This window comes from Alligator sinensis, unplaced genomic scaffold (genome assembly GCF_000455745.1).
Source record: "Alligator sinensis unplaced genomic scaffold, ASM45574v1 scaffold448_1, whole genome shotgun sequence".
In the NCBI taxonomy this organism is placed as follows: domain Eukaryota; kingdom Metazoa; phylum Chordata; order Crocodylia; family Alligatoridae; genus Alligator; species Alligator sinensis.
In genome coordinates, this window is record NW_005841870.1 from 3,478,523 (window position 1) to 3,499,609 (window position 21,087).

General features: G+C 39.6%; 1 protein-coding gene across 2 annotated transcripts in view; it reads right to left on the minus strand.

Annotated features, from left to right (window-relative positions):
• The window catches only part of SMOC2 (SPARC related modular calcium binding 2), a 214,715-nt gene that overhangs the window by 56,364 nt on the left and 137,264 nt on the right, over positions 1 to 21,087 (minus strand). For both annotated transcript variants that reach the window (XM_014527099.2, XM_014527095.2), the window contains exon 8: positions 3,222 to 3,408. In XM_014527099.2, the coding sequence (XP_014382585.1) occupies positions 3,222 to 3,408 (187 nt within the window). The remainder of the gene's footprint in view (positions 1 to 3,221; positions 3,409 to 21,087) is intronic.

The window sequence follows — 21,087 nt, forward strand, 5'->3', positions numbered from 1 at the left end:
GTTTATAGTAAATACAGATGTAGCACATCATATATAATCTAAATCTACTGAAGCAAAATAAGTGTTAAAATACTGCAATTGGAACTGTCCAAATTTAACCCTGTAAATGCAAGAAAACTGGCAAAAAATGAAGACAGAGTCATCATCAGCTTTACCAGCTGAGCCTACAGAGACCAAAATTAGGAGGAAAGATATTTGGTACAACATCTGGGTACAAAGAATATGGCAGAGGTACAGAATAATAATTCTGCAATTGAAAGGGGCATTGCCAGGTTAAACATAATAAATTAAAAAGATTAAACATGTTATTCATTTATAAGCCCTCAGATTCTTAAAATAGAAAGAATCCTGAAAATTGAATTTCGGCCTCCAGTCTTCAAATGCTTATATTAGTGTTTAATATTAGGACTGAAATCAGTGGGAATTACTTAGGTACTTAGGGCATTTGTAGACAACATGGGGGTTTAAACTGAATCAGTGTTTTTTTAAAAACACCACTTCAATTTAGGGTGAAGTAAACTGCCAAGTTGCATGCACACACGTCCTTATCTGCCTCTCTGGTGGCAGGGAGGGGAAAGCAAGCTGCTGGCAGGCCAAGCAGTCCCTGAGCTGCAGGGGGCGGGGCTGGTGTTTCCCTCAGTGGCAGCGGCGCCCCCCCACCAGGCAGCACCTGCCCGCAGGCACCCAGCTCAGGTGGTCCCGGGGAGTACCACAGCTGCAGAGGGAAGCACCAGGTCCCTGCACAGCTTAGGCAGGCAGGCAGGCTCCAAGGGAAATATATATATGTATATATATATTTTTACCCCCTGCCCCAAGGGTAGGAAGTCAGCTAGGGTCAAATGATCCCAGCAAGATAAGCATCCAAACACTTCTTAAGGGAGTCCAGAGTAGATGCTTGAACCACCTCTGGAGGGAGTCTATTCCAGGGCTTGGAGGCTCGGACAGTAAAGAAGTTTTTCCTTATGTCCAGCCTAAAACAGTCTTGGAGGAGTTTGTGACCGTTGGACCTCGTCATCCCCTGGGGTGCTCTGATGAATAGGCATTCCCCCAGATCATGATGCACACCCCTTATGTACTTATAGGCTGCCACCAGGTCACCCCTGAGCCTGTGCTTTACCAGGCTGAAGAGTCCTATAGCTTACAGCCTCTCTTCATAAGGACTATTCTCTTGTCCTCTGATCATGTTCATGGCGCTCCTCTGGACTCTCGTGCAAACAGCAACACTATTAAAGCAGTGCAAAAGGGCATTTAACCCGCGTTAATGTGTCATCTACAAATGCCCTTAAACACTTAACTGTTTGTAGGATCAAGGCCTAATCCTTCACTATTAATGATACCTATTTTGTTTCATATGACTTTTCCCTCCATGTAAGAAAATGTAAGAAGATAGTAACTTGTACATTTGCTTACAGTCTTGTTTTTTTCTTTTTGTTCCACGTTTCCATTGGTTAGAACAATTTTTAAGCATTTGAATGATAAGCACTTTCTGGGAATGTCTGATTTATTCCACTAGATTTATTATTATTATTCTTAATAAAAGAGATATTCCCATGGGTCTTAAGTTTTGTAAAACTCAGTGTTTTACAAAGTCTAAAAGTTAGGATATATTTGACCTCATTTGGATATCTAAGGATATGACTGTTATTAATAATATTTCTTGGGAATTGTTGACTTTCATTTCCTTTATTCAACCACTCAGACATTTTTTTTTCTATTTCAACAGCAATGTCTGTCTTTTAGAATACATTCTCTGACATACAACTTTTTCTTGGCTTCAAATGGCAGGCCAATCAGATGGGGGAGAAGGTGACATGCACATACCCTTCATTCATTTTGTCTATACTTTTATTTTATAAATATAGAATAAAATGGATTGAAAATTTAAAAGCAATATGAATAAATTTTAAAGGCTACTCTACATAACAGAAGCATTACCCGAAAGATTCTCCAGTTTGGCTAATCCAAGATGAAGCTGTGTAGAAGACACTTCAGCTTCTGACCAAAGGAAGCAGAAACTAAGGTCATGTGAAAGGCATAGAGAACATAGGATATGCCAAATAAAGCTATATTAGCCCCAAAGTTTAATAAATAAATGAGCAATGGCACCCAGAAATAGAGAGTCGTTAAAGGCAAAAGGACTTTCATGAAGAGAAAGAAACAATGAAAAAGGTAAGATGGAGAAAAGAGAGAGCAGTAGCAGCGTTACTGCTAAGCTTCAAAAAAGAATATTTGTTTACAACATAAGTGCTGATATCACAATTTCAGAACCAGTCTTATGGTATTTTGGTTTGACATTTCAAAGACATTAGCATGCTAGAGATGAGAAACAGGAGATTGCCAGTGACTGATCCATTCCCACATAGACTAAAAGCCTGTACTATGCAGGGTCCCGCCTATCGAATGAACCACCATCCAAACAATGCTCCTTTACTGAGAGTTTATTGCAATCAAAGAATATGCACAGATTGCTCCCAGGAATGCAATGCACAGCACTGTGTTTCTTAACTTTTTATCTCCCCAAATATAACATTAGGGTCAAAAATAATGTTTGACTGAACTATGAAAAGATTTATGCTGACATCAAGCTGTTTGCATGAGCTTCTAGAATGTTCTTTCAGGAGCCAAACCTCAATAACTGGCCTAAATAACATGCTTTGGAATCTGATTTTTGCCTTGCATGCATACTCACTGTGGCTCGGGATGCTTTACCATGTATCTGGCTCAGCTGTGACGAGTGAACTGAAGACTTCTATTAATAACACACTAAAACGACATTATCTCTTTCTATGGGTTCCAAGGCAATTGTTCCATAGAAGTCAGTCATATAAAAGTGGCTTAGGAGGTTACTGGGAAAAAAAACCCCAACTGAACATTTCTGAGGTTGGGCTGTGTTTCTTACATGGACAATGTTGACTGGTCCTTTCCTATACAATTCTGTAGGGGCATAGGACTTCTTTTGTGCTGACCCATTCCCAACTTCTACCCTGTAGCTTCTCAGTATGAAATAAGAGAAAAGCAGGAGAAAGGAGTACTGGAGATGCCCACATGGCCCATAGTGTGAAAAGTCTTCATGTCTAATCTCTCTCAGAGATGATTTAATTATTTTTCACAGTCCACAGTGCAACATCCCCAGCTGGCATGTATCAGCCTGCTTTTATTGGCAAAGAAGCTAAGTCTATACACACCAACTTAAAAAAAAATGGCAGCTCCTATTTACTTACCTTGTTGATGTACCAGGGATAGGACGCCCTGTGTCCACAAGAACACACCAGCAATATCCCGTGGAAGGATGACATTGCACAGGCTTGTAAAGGCCACCCTGGGCACACTCTGGAATAAACACATTGTCTTTCTGGGGTTGTTTAGCTTCCTCCAGTGCTGACTGAAGCTCTTGATCACAGGATGAGGCTTTTGGAGAGAGAGGAGAGGGGGAAAAAAAGAATGTTGACAAATATTTGGGAAGTATCTTCTGAATCGACTGAATGAAAGTAAGATAACACCCTAGCTATATCCTGTTGTAATTAAAGACTGTCTTTGATGAGATACATTGCACTATTACTATGCATTTACTGGGCTCGAATCTCTTTAGCCTGGGTTTACATTATGTGTTCCACCTTTCCTCTTCCATCTCTCTCCCTATCTTAAGCCCTGTTACAGGTTTACACCAGTCATGGATTCCCCTGTCCCTTTTTTTTCTTCTCACTTTTAAATGCTTTAATATTAGTATAATTGTTTCTTTCTCTGGATCCATAGGCAACAAATCAGAATCTAATTAAAAACATTTCAAGACAATTAATCCTTAACTTTTTTAGGACATTTTACTTCGGTTTGAGCTAAGCACTAGAAGAAAACACTGAAATACAGCACAGACTTTATTTCTTGAGTGACTTTGGCATTGGTGAAAAGTAATGTATTAATTGCATTGGAAATCAAACACCCTCATCTATACACTGAAAGAAGAGAATCAATACAACTCTCTCTCACTGCCCCACCTAGCTTTAGTTTTCCTTCGAGGCAACACATACCAGAGTATGAACACAGCTCAGTCTTTATGTCCTCACAGTCCTTGGCCTTTCTACTGAATCTCTGAACAAAAAAACCAAGCACAGGTGTGGTTCATGGGAAGCCGGTCATGAACTGGATGGAGATCACCCATTGATTTTATTTTGGCCACTACAGAGGAACTTGATGTTAATGATTTTTCATCAATACCATTTTGGACTGGATTCAGTGTGGCAATGACAACAAAGACAACGCAATAGCTTATTTCTAGTACCCTGGATCATTCCATTCTCCAGGAACTCAAAAGTCACACTGTGTTTGAAGGCCTAGATCCCCGAAACGTTAAAGATTTAACAAAAGTATTAGCTCTATGTTGGTCAGGGCTTAATTCAATACACAAAAATTAAATGCTTAAGTAAACATATTGAAAAAGCCAAAATGCTAATAATATTTAGCAAGATCACTGCATACATAGGAATTCCTGACAAGGTAACTGTATTTAGGTTTCTCAGAATGTGAACCTAACTATTCTGCCCAGTGAAAGATGCCATCACTATTATAGTTGACCCCAAAATATCATCGCAAGTCATTTCCCCTCCATTTTCCTAGTACATTAAAAGAATGGGGAACATATTTCCTTTCTCAGTCTAGGACAAATTTTACCACCTGAAGTTGACCATTTAGCCTGCAGCAGGTACCATTACATCCTTGACTAGATTATTGAGCCCATCTACAATGAGTTACAGCTGCAGCCTAATCTCATTGAGTTTTAGCCACTGCACAGATAAAACACTGCACAAATTGGAGGCATAATCCAGCAGAAAGTTGATACCTCTGGCTCAGAATGCTTACTGACTGTCAGTAATCGGAGGAAAGTGACCAGACACTATCAAAGAAGACTTTGTTGCAGCAAAAAAGCCAGCAAATGCTGTTTATATCTCACCTTCATACTCAAAACAACAGGCAAATGCTGCTGTGAAATGGCCACATTCCAAAAACAGTGAGCTTCATTTCCAGTAAATGGGAAAGTTTAAATTTGATGACTTGATTATAGACCACTGATGTTTTTTTCAGTCCTATGGTTAAGACCCTTTGGTGCCCCTGTTACTGTCTATGGCATGGGGACAGGAGGGCAGGAGTCTCCCGATGCCCTGACTAATTTAGCATGCCCTTCACTAGGTGTAAGCATGAGCATAATATGATATTAAATAGTTTTAAAAGCAATGAAATCCAAATAATATGCTATAATTAGAGGATCTGCATAATGCGGATAGAGATGTTCTGTTTAAAAATGTCTCCGTAGGTAATAACTTCCACTTTTAGAATGTTTATTGAACTAGCTACTGTTTCACTGACTTGAAATTTGTTACCAGCATATGCCTTGGAGAAATCACAATAAGGCTTTTCCTCAATGAATTTTAACCATGATGATTATTGCTTTACAAGATGGTGCTCTGCTGGAAAAGACATTGCTGGGTAATCACGTCTGTCTACATTTTTTAAACACTTCTTATGATAATGTAAAAAGAAGAAAAGAGGTTGAGGCTGCTGCAGTCAGAAAAAGCAAAAACACCCCCTCATAAATAGAAAGCTAAATTCTTCCTTCACTTGTACCATTGTAAGTATGGAATCATTCCATCACCTTCTTTTCCTTTTTACTACTGTAACAAATAGCAGAATCTATACATATATCTCATTTAAGACTTATTTCCTGCAAACTCATTGATAGCATCTGACAAAGTAGGCACTTGCCTATGAAAGCTTATGCTTCCCTGAACCAGTTACTCTCTAACATGCTAGCCTGCCTTCATTTAAAACCAGAAGAGTAATACCTTTAAATAATCTCAGTTTGTTCAGAACACAACCTAGAGTACCCCTGGGATAAACACTGAGTCAGCTTGGTGTAATGGGGGAGAGGACTGAAAGCACAGCAGTGATTCCATCACTAGCCCCAGGTGGAAAATACAGGCTGTTTTGGCTCCAAGCAAAGCAATTCCATGGTTGCTCCAACTTCTACTGGCTGAAATGGCCCTCTATGCACCATTGATATAGAACTACTTGAATGCCATGTACTCTGACATACCACCTCTTGTCCCTAACATGATACTGCATCCTGAAGTTCAGGAGCAGGTGTTCAAAATTAGCATCACTTCCTTTTCACTGTCAGTGGCATATTGTGCAGGAGATATCCCAACTAGCTGCTTAAGTCAGTATTCTGGCACCTTTGCACTGAGCAGGGGTTAAGGTTAAGGAACTGCAGAAATACCAAAAAAAGCTATAATGTGGCTTGAAGAAACAGACACTTCCTATAAAGGGGCAGATGAGGGAACAATTATCTTTTGCTTGGAAGAGAGACAAGAAAGGAAGGAACAGAACAGTATAAATTTCCTTCAAAGACCATAACAAAAAGTAGGGGGAAAGCTGGGTATTCAAACACAGGAAAAGACAAGGAGCAGTAGTCTGAGGAAAGGAAATGCAGAATTCATGTTGGGTGTTCAGAGATGATTCCTGCCAGTGAGAAGATGCTGGCAATGGAATAACCTGGTCATGAAAGGCATGATTACAGGAATATAGGACAGAAGGGGGCTTGCTGTGACATCAAATCCTGTCCTCTACAGTTTTATGGGATTGGATTTGATGACCCAGGAGATCCCTTGTATTAAACCTTTCCCCAAATGGGTCCACAAACACATCCACTCCAGCCCTTCTCATACACCACAGCCAGAAAGTACTTAATAACCAAGTGAAAATTAACTCAGTGTGAACCAAAAGAAGGGAGCAAGAGAGGCTAGTCAACCACCTTTGAGTTTCAATAGGGCCCTGCAATAACAGTGAATTTGAAAGCTGGGTGCATTCAATAAATATATTAGAATGCCTGTACTTGGTTGAGGGTTGGAATAAGTGTCCCAGGAGGAATTTTCCAGTCCTAAATCTATTAATCATTTGAAAAACATAAAGATGAGAGATGGTTGGAAGAGGAAGAATTAATATCTGAAGGATTTGATGGACAAGCTGAAATATAATAGGAGCAGTAGATGAAAGGAGGATCTGGGGGTATCAGTTCTGTTTCTCATAAACAATGAGACCAGATTGCAAATCAACTGCACAAAATGAATGTGTTTTCTGTCCCCAAAGTGCTGGAAACATTAGTATTTCCTCTCCTTGTACTAAGGTCAGTCATGCTCAGACTCATCAAAACCATCAAGCAATTTGGGGAGTAAGTGTCCCACAGAGAGATTTGTTTTAGTCTAGCATTATTGCCTGTGCAGCTTTGATAGAACAAGGGAACTGGCTGCCAACATTATTTCCTCCTAGTTTGACTTCCCTTCTCTTCTCTCCCACACTCAACAGTGGCCTTAGAAATTAAATCAATGGTGCTGTGAAGTTTTTATTCATTGCCTCATTCCTCCAGACCATTATTTTAGTCCTCCATGTAACCTTCTCTTTGAGAGTAGTTTTCATTTTCCTTCCAAATTCACTCTTCAGTTACAATCATGGTTAGAGCGGGAAGATTCAGAGGATTCCACTCCACTCCACTCCAAAGGATAGTAAAAGCTCTTATCACATAAATGGTCAACAAACATGAGTTTACTAATTGAATCAATGGCAATGTCAACAGCTTAGTTCCTTATAGTTGACCCAAAAAAGCAGACAACCACCAGGATTTGTCACTTTGACAGATGGATCCCAGAGGCTGCGTCTACACATGACGCTACTGCGCAGTCGTTACTACGTACTTGTATAAACAAGTACTAAATAAATGAGCAGTAACCTGAGTTACTGTGCAGTATTGCCGGTGAATGCCTTTTCTGTGATGCTACTGAGCGGTATCCTAATATTACTGCACAGTAGTGTTGTGTCATGGTTTTTGCCACACAATGCTATTGCACAGTAGTACTGGGTTACTGCACAGTCAGCATCGCATGTAGACGCACCCAGTAAGTCATAAAGTGAATGGCTCAAAAAGAGTTCTCACCACAGTAAAAACTGAATAAATATCTAAAACATTAGGGTGTCTATACATGTGCTCCAGGGTAGGGGTAGGGGGTAGACATGGGGGTGCAGTTTAATTAGAGCAGCTCTAAGGACTGCTCTAATTTAAGCACCTGCAACGTCATGTGTATTCAGCATCCCAGACTTCAAAATGTTGGCGGGGGCACTTTAACTGAAGCTTGTTCAGGAAGCTTTAGTTAAGGCACCTCTGCCACCATTTTCAAGTGCAGGGATGCTGAATACCCATGATGTGGAGGCTACTGGAGCATGCTAAATAGCATTCTCCAGAAGACTCACAGCAGACTCAGTTAATCAAGTTTGCCCCAATGCATGCTAATTGGCACATGTTGGAGTGGAGTTGGTCTGTCATGTGTATAGGTTCCCTTAGAGTATGATGTACATTTTAATGGAATACATTCCTGCAACAGTGTTTCATTTGGGGGAAAAATGTACTAATGTTTTATCCACCTTTCAGAGAAGGTGTTTATGCTACTGTAGTTTAGTTTTATTCTTTTAGGTGTTGTCTTGATGGGCAAAATAACATATATTATCCATGTTAGTTTGATCAAATTAATTTAACATGATTCAAAAGCCCCCTCAAGAGAAAGACTATTGTGTTTGAAACCACGTCAGTTGACCACATTTTAGCCAAGTGGGCAGCATGGATGCAGGTTAATAAACATTTCACTGAATTTCTGCTCAAAGCCATCACTCTGTCCACATTCATAAGCATTAGCAATTCTGCACCCATATTTCTTGCGTAAAGAAATAGGTGTAATGTCCTTAAAAAAGCCTTGCATCATTCTTTGATTCCTCTGTTAGTTTAGATATGCTTAAATAACTTTCAAATGGTGAAGTTAAAATCCTGCACACTGTCCACATTTCATTTTTAAAATGTGCATTAAAATGTAATATATGGTATTCTCATTTTTTTCTATTTGATCTTTCCATTGTTCTCTTCTTCCTTTACTATTAATAGCTACCTGCATTTGTTCTTCTTTTATTATTAAATATAGTCCATGGGAAGTGTCTAAGTCAGAATGCCTCACCTTCTGTGTTTGTAGGATATTTCAATCAGGGACAAGCTGTTAGGATTTGGTTCATGTTTAGGATAAAATTTAGAGTAAATTATTTTTGCTAATTATTATTTAAAAAACACAAAAGCAGACAGTAATCAGCTGAATTCAGCCAACATAATAGGCAACGTCTCTGGTGTTAGGGTGTGACCCTGCAAAACCTTTACTTATACAAGTAGTGATTTTGAAGTCATTTAGGCTATTTCTTTAAAGTAAGGATTACTCATGCTAGTAAAGGTCTGGAGGATCAAATCCTAAAACTGGAAAAGAGTCATGTGGTTTCTGAGAAGCAACCTCAGAGAAACTGCTTATCTGTCTGCTCCTCTGGTATTTCTACTGCACACATCACTACATTTAGGTTGAACCATCAAACAACACATTTCTTTTGCAACACAGGATACTTCCATCCATCATTTGAGAAGCTCTCATGGGAGATGAGCCATATCTTATCAGAATTTTCTCCCAGAACATGGAGTTCTCATAATTATAAATAAATATCACTTAATTTGTTCATCTGGGGTTCGCTGAATGCACACGTGCCTAAAATTTTGTGTGTTCTGCAGAAATTTGTTGCCAAATCTGCAGCAAATTACAAAGGTGCCTACATGCTACTTTAACATTTCCTACCACTGCATAGACATTTCCTCTTGATCTCCTCTGCTCCCATAACACATACATGATAAACAGTATCCACTCCAAAAAAAGTCTATTTTCAGCTGATCCCTCCTCCCTCCTTTTCTCATTACTGTAATGGACCATGAAAAGACACTTAGACAAGGCTGGTTTCTAATGCAAAGGGATCTTTTATTGGGCCTTGAAGCTCAATGTCCTCTACAGAAAGCCAGTAACAAGAAACCTATGAATAAAAATAACCTGAAAAGTGATACATGCTAACCACTTTAGAGGACTGCACTATTAGAATGTGTAGCATTCAAGGAAGTTAGTTCTGCAGTTTTCTTGTACTTCTGTGGAGATGTCTTATATTTTTAGGCCCAGAGTTTCAGTCTACAAAGACTCAAACTGCAGGCCAAATATATTCTGGTAATCAAAGGACAGTAGAATAATCAAGGTATCTGAGTTCAGTAAACCCAATTTCATGTGAACATTTTCAGCATATGTTTTGTGTTTGTTAAAGCCTTGAGTACAGCAAGTGAAGTTGTCTCAGTTACACCAATGTAAACTCTCTTGCAGTCAGCTCTGACTGGGACAAGAATAATAATTAACCTTCCCTAAACCAACATCTCAACATACATAGCAATGCTATATTATAGTGTATTGTTATTATGAATTTACTGTGTTTTTTCACAAAATGAATTCCTATTTGTGTTTTATACTCAAATCTCATTTCCATCCTTCATCGATATGTTCAGTTCAGTAAAGTAATTGGAAGTTGGTATATTCTTTACAGAAGCCATACTCCTCTCTTTGGGAGAAATCAACATTGACTGGATTATTGATTTAGGAGATAAAAAGGGACTTGTTCCTGTAGTATAATTGCCTTGACTCTTATTCCTGCTTGCAGCAAACATATCTCTTCAAGGTAGGGGAGGAGAGTCGCATGTTGCTGTTGAGTCATATGCATATTCTAAAGCCCATGCCCCTTGGTCTTGTCAAATGATAACATAGTTGAGAAACTGCCATAGCTGAGGACTGGGTCCCTGAGGCTGGGGACAGACATAAACTGGTTTAAGTAATCAGAATCTGGTTTAAACCTGTAACAGAACAGATGTTCAGTTCACATGAACCAATTTGAAAATGGCTGAACCTGGTTTGAGATAAACCTGGTTAAATGTAGTATCAGACTTAACTGATTTTGGTCAAACCAGTTTATGCAATGTCTGTCCCAGACCCTTTGCTAGTTTAAGTTAAACCAGACTCCCCCAGCATCCCAGCATGCTCTCTGGGCTAGGCTGGGTGGGGCTTTCTGCTTCACAGCAGAGCTGGCCCTTCCCCTCTGTGCCCTGGCTGCAGTTCAGCAGAGATTGCAAGTACCTGCCAGGCTTCCCCCTGCCCCCCACCCCCACTTTCTCCTAAGCAGGGATCATTTTCCCATCCACTCTGCCTTACATAGACACCTCTCAGCATTAGCTAGAAAACCACATGCTCGCTACGGTCCCTGCTGTGGCAAACTGGACAAAGGCAGAATCAACAGGTAGTTGGTAATGTCCCTGTGTTCTTTTCTTAATCGGGTGATAAACATCGAATTAGGGGTGATAAATACTGTGTTATCAATTCCTTGCTGAGCTGGTCAGAACGGGGGGAGGGGAACCCCTCCCTAATCAAAGCATCCTGCCGGGGTCTGACCATGCCCCCCTCAGCTCAGCATAGTGGAAGGGAGGGAGGGCTTCTCTAGTGTACCCCAGCTTCTAGCCTGAGCCACTGTAGGCATGTGCCTGCATTTCTTCAGTCAAGAGGGGATGTCTGTACAGTTACAAACTGGTTCAGCCTAGCCTATTTAGACTAACCTGCAATGATTGAATCAATTCAGGCTCAGGCTTTTTGAATGTCTATCCCTAGCCTGAATGATCCCATACCAACTAAGGATAAAAATATCACCATTATCCCAGACCTCTTCCTTGTCCCCAGTTTGCCCACAGCATATCTTTTCCTTCCTCTGACAAGCCTGTAAGAGGGAGATTGGGAAGCTGGTATAGGGGGAGGAGTTATAATTCTTCAGTCAGCTTTTTGTCTATAGCTTTTTGTCTTTTTTTATCCCGGAAAACTTTGTGTTTGCTACGTTTATACAGGGTATGGACATTTTTCTCCATCTCCTCTCTAAGAACTATGGCTTTAATTCTTTAAGCATTTGCTTGCATGGACTCTTCTGCCCACATAAAACACAATTTCCTCCCATGATTCTCAGCACAACACAGTGCTGCAAATCCATGCATGAAGAACTGTGCTGATGTAAGTAGTTCCTACTGAGAATGCTTTCAAGCCTCAGATTCCAAGGTCAATGGTGATTACTCATGGGCCCAATCTATTACCCACAGAAAGCAATGGAGAAGTTTCTGTTAACTTCCCTGGATATTGAATCCAGGCTTAAGTAAATAAAATTATATGAATGCATGTTTGTATCCAGGTTGCCCTGTATTTGTTTAGGGATCAAATACCAGCTGTGATGGATATGTTATTTTGTTCAAATATAAAGGGGAGGAAAAGGTAAAATTAATAAATAATCAGACTCAGTTGCAGTGTCTGAATGATGATCAAATCCAAAGACTAAATTATAGTGTCAATGCCCAGATGGCACCACGTTTTAATTTACATCATGTTCAGATATGCATCAGCAATAGGATTCTACTGGCTTGGCGAAAGTCGGTGTCCTTCACACCCAGGCTGTTTACTGTTCATGAAAATTTGTGGGACCCAATTATTAAAGGATCTTTTGTGTATGTGTGCATGTCTTTTCAGAGACTTCCCACTGTACAGTTCCTCACTATTTGCACTGCTGGAGTGTGGGTGCATGCTTGTGGCCAAACACAAAGCTCATGGCTTCAACACAGCCCTGAAGATAAATTTATGTACTTCTTCACCCCATTGAATGAAGCAAACTAAATTACTTACAGATGTTGTCATTTATCTATGCGGTTTCATATGCAATGATACTGCAGAACATAGAGGCTGATCATCTGGAAATGCAATGAGCCCATACAAACAATGGGCTAGAAATAGGATACTCATAACCCACATTTACCTCTAGTTGGCAGTAGCATGATCACAACCACAATGTACCATCCTATACAAACCATGTTTGTCTCCAGTTACCTTTGAGGGCTGATCACATTAGATGGTCAAATCAAAATTTTCACATTGTATGAATCTCTGTACTGCCTATAGACAAAGCTTGTGGGACTTTTAAGAGATTTTAAAGGCAACTAAGCAAACATGTCATTTGCTTTCAATTTAAGCCCATACCTCTACAGAAATTTAAAGGGCTCACCTAACTGAATGAGGGATTACTATTATTACTTTTTTCACAAATCACTGTAATTCTTATGTTCATTAGGAAACCCAAGAAACACTAGAAGTACTGTGAGAAAAGCTTAAACTATAGCATTTCCAAGCTAGACAGAACTTTCATGCAAAACCCCTGTTTTTTATGCATTCTTTCCAGCTCCATTTCTAGATCAAAGAGGTTAAGAAATGTATCTAAAAATTATGGGCCAGATCCAGTTTAGTATTGGAGGCACTTACAGTTAGATTTTCCAAGCTTAACATCTAGGCACCCAAGCCTGTAATAGCAATGCAATGTGACTGTGTTTTGTACTTAAGCTCCCTTATAGTCTCTATATAGATGATTCCAAAATGCAATATACTTTGAATGGATGCAGGTGCCAAAATATACATTTTTGGGGCCAACAACTAAGTACACAACAGCCAGCATAATGAAGCCATTAGGTGCTACTGCTATGCAAGTTAATGATAGTAACAAATGATGCTAGGCTAGTGGTCAATAAAGTTACATCAGGCTTAACAGCTATCCAGGATAGATTAAAAAAAATAATTATTCTCAAGGAGTTAGTCCTGTGGGGAAATGAGCATCCTCAGCCACCTTCATTCAGTAGGAAATAGGGAAACCCATGGCTTTACAGGATCAGGTAAAGAATAAGACAGACTAGAATTAAAATCTTATGTTCCTGGGCACCTAGATTTCCTTGCTACCCTAACTGTATGGAAAGTTACTGAGCAAAAGTCAGTCTACCCCTCTCATTTGTATGGATATAATTGTATCATTATATCAATGGATATAATATTTGCCTAATTCAGAGAAAGCCATTTACCCATTGAACACAAAACAAGGGTAGCTTCTATTTCTTGCTTGATATAACTGCATAAAGTTTGCCAATCTAATCTGTTCCAAATCTTTAAAATTGAAAGATGACCCCAAATTTTAGAACAAATGAAAATGATTAACTTTCCAAACACAATAGCTAACAGTTGGTCAGCTGCCCAAAGTAACCTAAAAGCTCATTCCTTAACTAGAACTGTGCAAAGCTGCCATTTTTGCTTTGCACGTACACTGACCAGAAATCACTGGATTTTTCTGCCAGTGGAAAACATCTTCAATTTTCAAGAAATATTTGAGGGGAAAATAAATCTGTTTCACTTTTTCCATAAAGCTGTGAAAATGGAATTTTTTGCCAGGTGAGTGCGTGGCAAGAATATACTCAAGTAGCTAGCTCTATTAAAAACTAAAGTCAGAATGTTCAAAATTGAGTGTCCAAATCCATATTTAGGTACTGAAGTACCTGGACCAACTTACAGGAATGCTAAACTACCAGGACTTCCATTCAGCATAACAAGAGTTGTTTCTGCTCAGCCTCTGTAGGAACAGGTCACTTACTTCAGTTTCTGCCAATAGATTTTGGTGCCTAGCTTTAGGCAAAAAGTTGTGTTAAATTTCCAAGGAAACCAGGCCATTGAGCCACAATTCTGGCACCATCCTGTTTTTTCCAGCCTTCTTGATTAACTCTAACCTAAGATGGTAGCTTTTCATTTACACTTTTAACCACTAGCAACTTTCCAAATACTTTTGAGACAACCCTTTCAGGCGGCCAGTTACTGATTCAGCCTGTGAGACAGGACTAAAACACTAATCAATTAATCACCCTGGGTGCATCTACACATGACACTATCCCACTGAAGGAACGTGCTATGGCAATGTATCGTCCATGGGCATCTACATGTGACCAGCAGTTACTTAACCGTAACAATGTGCTCCCCAGGCATAGGGCGCTGCTATAGCAAACTAGTTGATAAAAATAACCATGCGCTGCATGTACGGTGCAGTCCAGGCTGTTACTGTGCCATGTTTTAGCACTTCCTTTTGGAAGTAATGGTGCAGTAACAATATCACCATGGCAACACATGTAGATCCGCCCAGTGTATTTTTTTTTTTTTTTTAAATATCAGGACATTTTTAGTATCAGTTTAGCACTTTGTGACAAAGGCTGGGCTGTCAAGTAAGTGAGTTAAAGGATTTCAGTTGGTGCTAGCATAGGACATACCTATTCCAATCCCCTGCTCCAACTGGAGCATCTCCACTTCAAGATAAGCCCTTGGGAGATTAAAGAGGGGAGCGTCTACACATGTCATTGGGGTGACATCGTTACTGTGCCATGATTTAGTACTTCCAAAAGGACACAGTAACAGCCTGTACTGCACCATAAGATCAGCACATGGTTATTTTTAACAGCTACTTTGCTGTAGCAGCACGCTGTAATCAGGAGAGCGTGTCACTATGGTGAAGTAGCTGCTGGTCACATGTACATGTCATTGGATGCTACATCACTGTAGCACGCTGCTACAGTGATGTAGCACCACATGTAGACATGCCTGAGGGCTTGCAGTGCAATTCTCTATTATGAGTTCCCCAGGTAGAAGGCAGGACAGCTCCCACTGTTCAGGTCCACTGATAAAGTACCACTGATAGGCTTGTCAGCACACACCTTAGTGCCTTGTCCACACTTTCTGCCCAAAGTACCTCATGCTCACCAGTTGAAAGCTCTCACAGAGTGGGTGCTCTGAGTGCTATATTTCATAACTCCTCTTTGGGAGTAGACCTCTTTAGGTCCCTAGAGAATACAAATCCTGGGTACTTTCAGGAGAAAACCTAGGAGGGACCACACCCTATGTTTTATGGGGGGGGTTGGAGATGTGCCCAGAGGTCCACACATTTTAAAATACAGATACATATTCAATTGAAAGTATACTTCTGCATTTTTATGAGAGCTCTAAACTACAGCTTTCAAAGCTCTTTACAAAATCATCAGGTGACTTGTGACCCAATTAGCTCATAGCAGACATGGCATGTGCACTAGAGAAACTAGAAAAACAGCACTGATTTGGCACCATTGGCTGGCAGCTTCATCAGGGAGAATCAAGATTAAATGGGCCATGAAGACTCAACTTCTCTTTCATCCTTGATCTCAGCATTTTGGGGATCAGCCATATTGGCAAGTCAGAGCAGGGAAATTTGTATTGCAACAATTTGCACTATAAATCCTCTATGGGAAAAAAGTAATTCAGTCTCTGGGGCTGTCAAACTTGCACTAAATTCCCAGAACCCATCATCTTAAAAACATCCCAGTGGTGAGAATAAAACTGAATCAGTATCAGCTAATTGATTACACAGAAATGGTGGTTATCCTTTATACTGCCTCCACATTGCTCCTCCATGTTCCTGTGTAGGGCTCAACTTACTAGACAGCAACCAAGAAGGGGCAGGAAGTAGGTGAAGCCACAGCTTCTCCCCTGGCCTCACTCAGAGGGATCAGACGTTGCACAACAGAAGACGTTGCAAATGATTACCGCCTTTCACAATGCAACCAAGGAGTTCTGAGAGCCACTGCCATTGCCTACACCACAAAATGCAGGGGTATCCAAACAAGCTAATTCAAAGAGCTGCATTATATCACATAGACATATCTTCTGAGGCACAATGCTTCCCAGCCCTTACCCAGGAGGCACTGAAATTTCACACAAAGCATCACATTGTCCCCAGTATGGAATTCTATATATAGGTTGAATTTCACCTTGTTCAGACGGGCTGCACAAGGTCTATGTATGGTTTAAGCTTTATTAAATCCTACTTTGAGGGTTTATTTGAGATTAAGTAGTGCATAAATGTTGTGCTCTGCTCAGAGATTAATTTCACCTAATGCATTATCTAGCCCATAGGAAGTCAATGATCTTAACTGTAGAGGTAGGAAAAACAATACAACCTGGACTTAGATTAAAAATGAGTGACTGATCTTGGCCAATTTTCATGTGCAGGAATGAGAGGATAAACCAAAGAAGAGCAAAGCCAGTAAGAATATTCTAAGATTATTTCTTTTAAGTTCCAGCAACTTTTTAATATCATTTTATTCAATTATTTTTTCATGTGTTTATAGTCAGCTTAAATGGCTCAACTTATGTTTTGGTTTCTAGAGCAAAGCCAGAACCTTGGCTTGGCTCTACCGTTGAACTTTGGAGAAAAACAAGGGCAACATGAAAAAAAAAATATGTGCCCCACCTTCAACTCTGATGAACAAAAGGGATAATTCCTTGCTGTCTGAGTAATGTTGAATATGGCACATCAGTAAAACTCCCACATCTTTTTGAAAAATAGCAGGTCTTTAATCTGTTAAAGATAGGTGGATCACATTTTCTGTTGGTATAAATAGGCATAACTACACTGACTACAGTGGAACTGCACCCAGTCACACCAGCAGAAAACCTGGCTCCTGGCAAAGACATAACTATATTTCAAAGTTGTCTTGGGTTAGACATAGTGGCAAGGTTAACAGCTTCATGAATCAATAAAATTGGAGCTGTAAAGGGTGCATAACTACTATCCTTAATCTTTTACAACCCAGTATTTCATACGATTACACTAACCGCTCAGAGCATAATTACTTTTAAGTGTTTAACCAGCCACGGAAATAACTTATATCAATGGAAAAAGTCCGACATAAATAAATACTTCTTAATAATCCATGGTGTGTGAGGGTAGAGAACATATTTCAGAAAGTGCTATGTATCTATAAGTGTTTGCTTAGCATATTTCCCACAAATATTTTCATCTCCCTACCCTCACCCCCCACCAAATACCCCAGACCTCAGAATAACATGTTTAGTTTGAAGCCCTCTATGACAAGGAGAGAAAATCCAAAGAGCTGTTTTTGGCAGAACTATTCCAGTAAAACAGATTCTAAATATTTAGCTTTTCCAGATAACCAGCATCACAGGAAACAGTGATGCTGGAATTCAGGCACCTAATAAGGCAACATTTTATTATAGTTTACGTGAAGACAGCTTTGTTGTTCTTTCTATATATTATACTTTTTGTGCTTTGTTTTCTCTCTGAGTTGGGAAGATTAAAAGTTGACTGTTGAAAATACTACAAAAAACAGCAGAGTGCATGATGCTCTGAAGAAGCGAGGGAGTTCTAAAACCTGAACTGTTGGACATGAAATCTGTGCATTGTTAAAGCATTCTGTGCCAGACCAATCAGACATTGATATAATTAATGGAGCTTGCAAGACTGTAACTCTGGGACTGTTTCCATCAATCAAAAATAAGCGACATAGGCCAAAATAGAATGGAAAAGCTTGTGCATTTGCGGACCCGCTTGCCTGTGGTCATGCCTGTGGGTACTGCAGTACAGTACCACAGCAAGTGCCATGGAATTATGGCACTTCTTCCTCTCGTTTTATCCAGATGGGGATAGCACAGAAGTGAGTCTTAGTAAAGCTATGTCTTGTACCACAGTCACATGAATCCTACATTTGATTTATCCCTGGCTCTAGAGGTAAAGTTCTTTGAACCGCCTGCTCAGCATCGTAATTTATATGACTGCAATGAAATATTCAGTACAAAAAAGGAGGCATGGCAATGGAAGAAGATGAGACTGAAGGACAAGAAGAGACAAAGAAAAGGTATAAACCTCTGTGTTAATATGAAATTATACCGCAATCAAAATCCAATTATTTTTTTTCTGAGAAGATACCACTTTCTTCTTCACTGACAGCAACCTCAATATTTCACTCAAACTCTCTCTCTCTCTATTTTGCCTCCTGTATCATTCAGAACTTAAAATCTGCTTACTCTTGTATTTGATACATCCCAAACAGATATTATCTTAACCACCCCTCTGCTAAAGCTTTGGCTCATGCCTCCGTCAATCTGTCCAAACTCCAGCAGCCCTCCCAGAAGTAGAGCCAGGATTTGATTTTAGGAGTTCCTGGCAAACAGCCACAAATTTGAGCCATTAGACCACACTGTCTCTCTCCAGTAGCTGATGTCAGATACTCTCACGTACTCTGTTTTGAGGGCCACTTACACTTTCCCATCGATGCCTTTCCAAACAAACAAAAAATTGGCGTGGGATATCTGTCAAGGATATGATAGCACTGAGCCTTTTGACTAATTTTATTATTTCTACTAATAAAGATTTGCATAATACTTCATAGGAATAAACAAAAAAGGAGCATCACTCCAAGAAGCTTACATCTGAAGGTCCTGATGAAGAAAAGCCTTCCTTCCTGGAAGAACTCTTACATATCTGCTTAAGATTAGGCTGTTGTTCCATTGACTTCTGTAGAACACTGGTACAAGACTGAGAACTTCCCTGGGTTGGAGTCTTAATTAGCTGGTCAAAAATAGCAGAGGGCAGGGCAGGGAGGGTTGGGTGGGGGAAGAGTAGAGATACTTCAGTAATGAACGGGGATCCTGAATTTTGCTGCTAAAAAAAATCCCCAATTTTCAGATTTAAAAAAGTAACCCAAAATCTACATTTTTCTCTGATCAAAATGAAACACCATTAACACACACACACACATATATACATACATACATATACACATATATATATTGAGTGATGTTTTATTTTAATCATGGGGAAATGTGGATTTTGGGTTACTGTTTTTAATCCAAAAATTGGTATTTTTTTTTTTAATCAGAGAAAACCAGGATCCCTGGTAATGAGCCTCTGTAGGTAGATTCATAGATTTTAAAGCTGAAGTGGACAATTGTGGTCATCCAGCCTAATATTCTATATAGCATGGACCACAGAACTCCTGGATCAAGCCCAGAACTTCTATTTGAGTTACAGCATACTTTTTATAAAGACATTCAGCACTGATTTAAAGTACTCCAGGGATAGATAATTCATCTCATCCTTAGGTAGGTTGTTTTAGTGATTAATTGCATTTACTTTTTAAAAATTCTACTTTATTTGTCATCTAAATTTCCTAGCTTCAGCTGCTAGCTCTCCTAATGTCTTTATTTGCTAAGTTAAAGTGCCTTTTTCTACCAGAAGTCTTTTTCCTGTGTTGGTAGAATGCAATCAACTGAGCTCTTAAAATTCCCTTGAATAAAATAAATAAATTCACATGCATTTTTACACAGGCCTTCCAGTCACTTTTCTGAATGCTTTCCAATTTTTCAACATTTTTTAAAGGATAGATACCAGAACTGTACATGGTATTCCTCTTAATATTTCATGCAGAGGTACTACCTGTTCCCTACTCCTACTCAATATCTTCCTCATTATATGACTGAAAAATATGTTAACTCTCTTAGCCGCTGATCCACACTATAACTTCAAGCTCAGCTGGTTATCCATCATAATACTTAAGTTCCATTTGAAGTCATCACTTGCAGAATACAGCCCCTTGTCTTATAAGTGCAACCTACCTTTTTTCTTGATATATGATCCTGCATTTAAGAAAGGCAGAAAGAAGGGCAACAACATCAACAAGGATATGAAATACGTGTGAGGAAAGCTTGAAAGAACAATACTTTAAATCTGAGAACATGGCATATCCAAAACAGGACAAATACAGTTAAAGTCATTTGTGAAAGGTTTGCTGAAAAAATGGGGTTTAAACAAGGCGTGAAAGTTGAGACTAAATATTCTGTGCACAGGAGGGGATAACACTCACTCAGACAGCATGAAAAAAATGTAAGGCCTGAATGGGAATAGGTGACAAGGGGTGAATAATAGAGAAAAAATATCCATATAAAGAGAACAGTACAGCTTGTAAAAATCCTATTCAACTCCAAGGAGAAAAGACCTGAGCAAAGCATTTTTTCTACACAAGTTCAAATTGTTCTACACATGAGAGGCTTCATAAAAACTCTCATATGCTCATTTTGACAGGCACATAGAAGACCATTATCCTCACTTCTGCAAAAGTTGTGTTGTTAGTTATGTGATATTATTTATATAGCACTATTGGTTAACAGTCAGGAAGCAGCAAAATGTAATAGCTGCACCTCAGCAAGATACCTCCACATAATGTCCAAAGAGCTGAAACCAAGCACCGATCCTCAGTGCTCCAAGCCACAGCCATGCTTGTTAGAATCTGCCAGCCTAGACTCTTAGATTGTGATCATGACTGAAGTGTCTGAGATCCCTCCTCCAAGAGGTTCACGTTGGGTTTTGGCACACTGCAAGTCAGGAGCAAACCACGTGTGCCTAGCACAAGGGAGCTGCATCCTTGCTTGGTCCCTAGGTATCTGCATA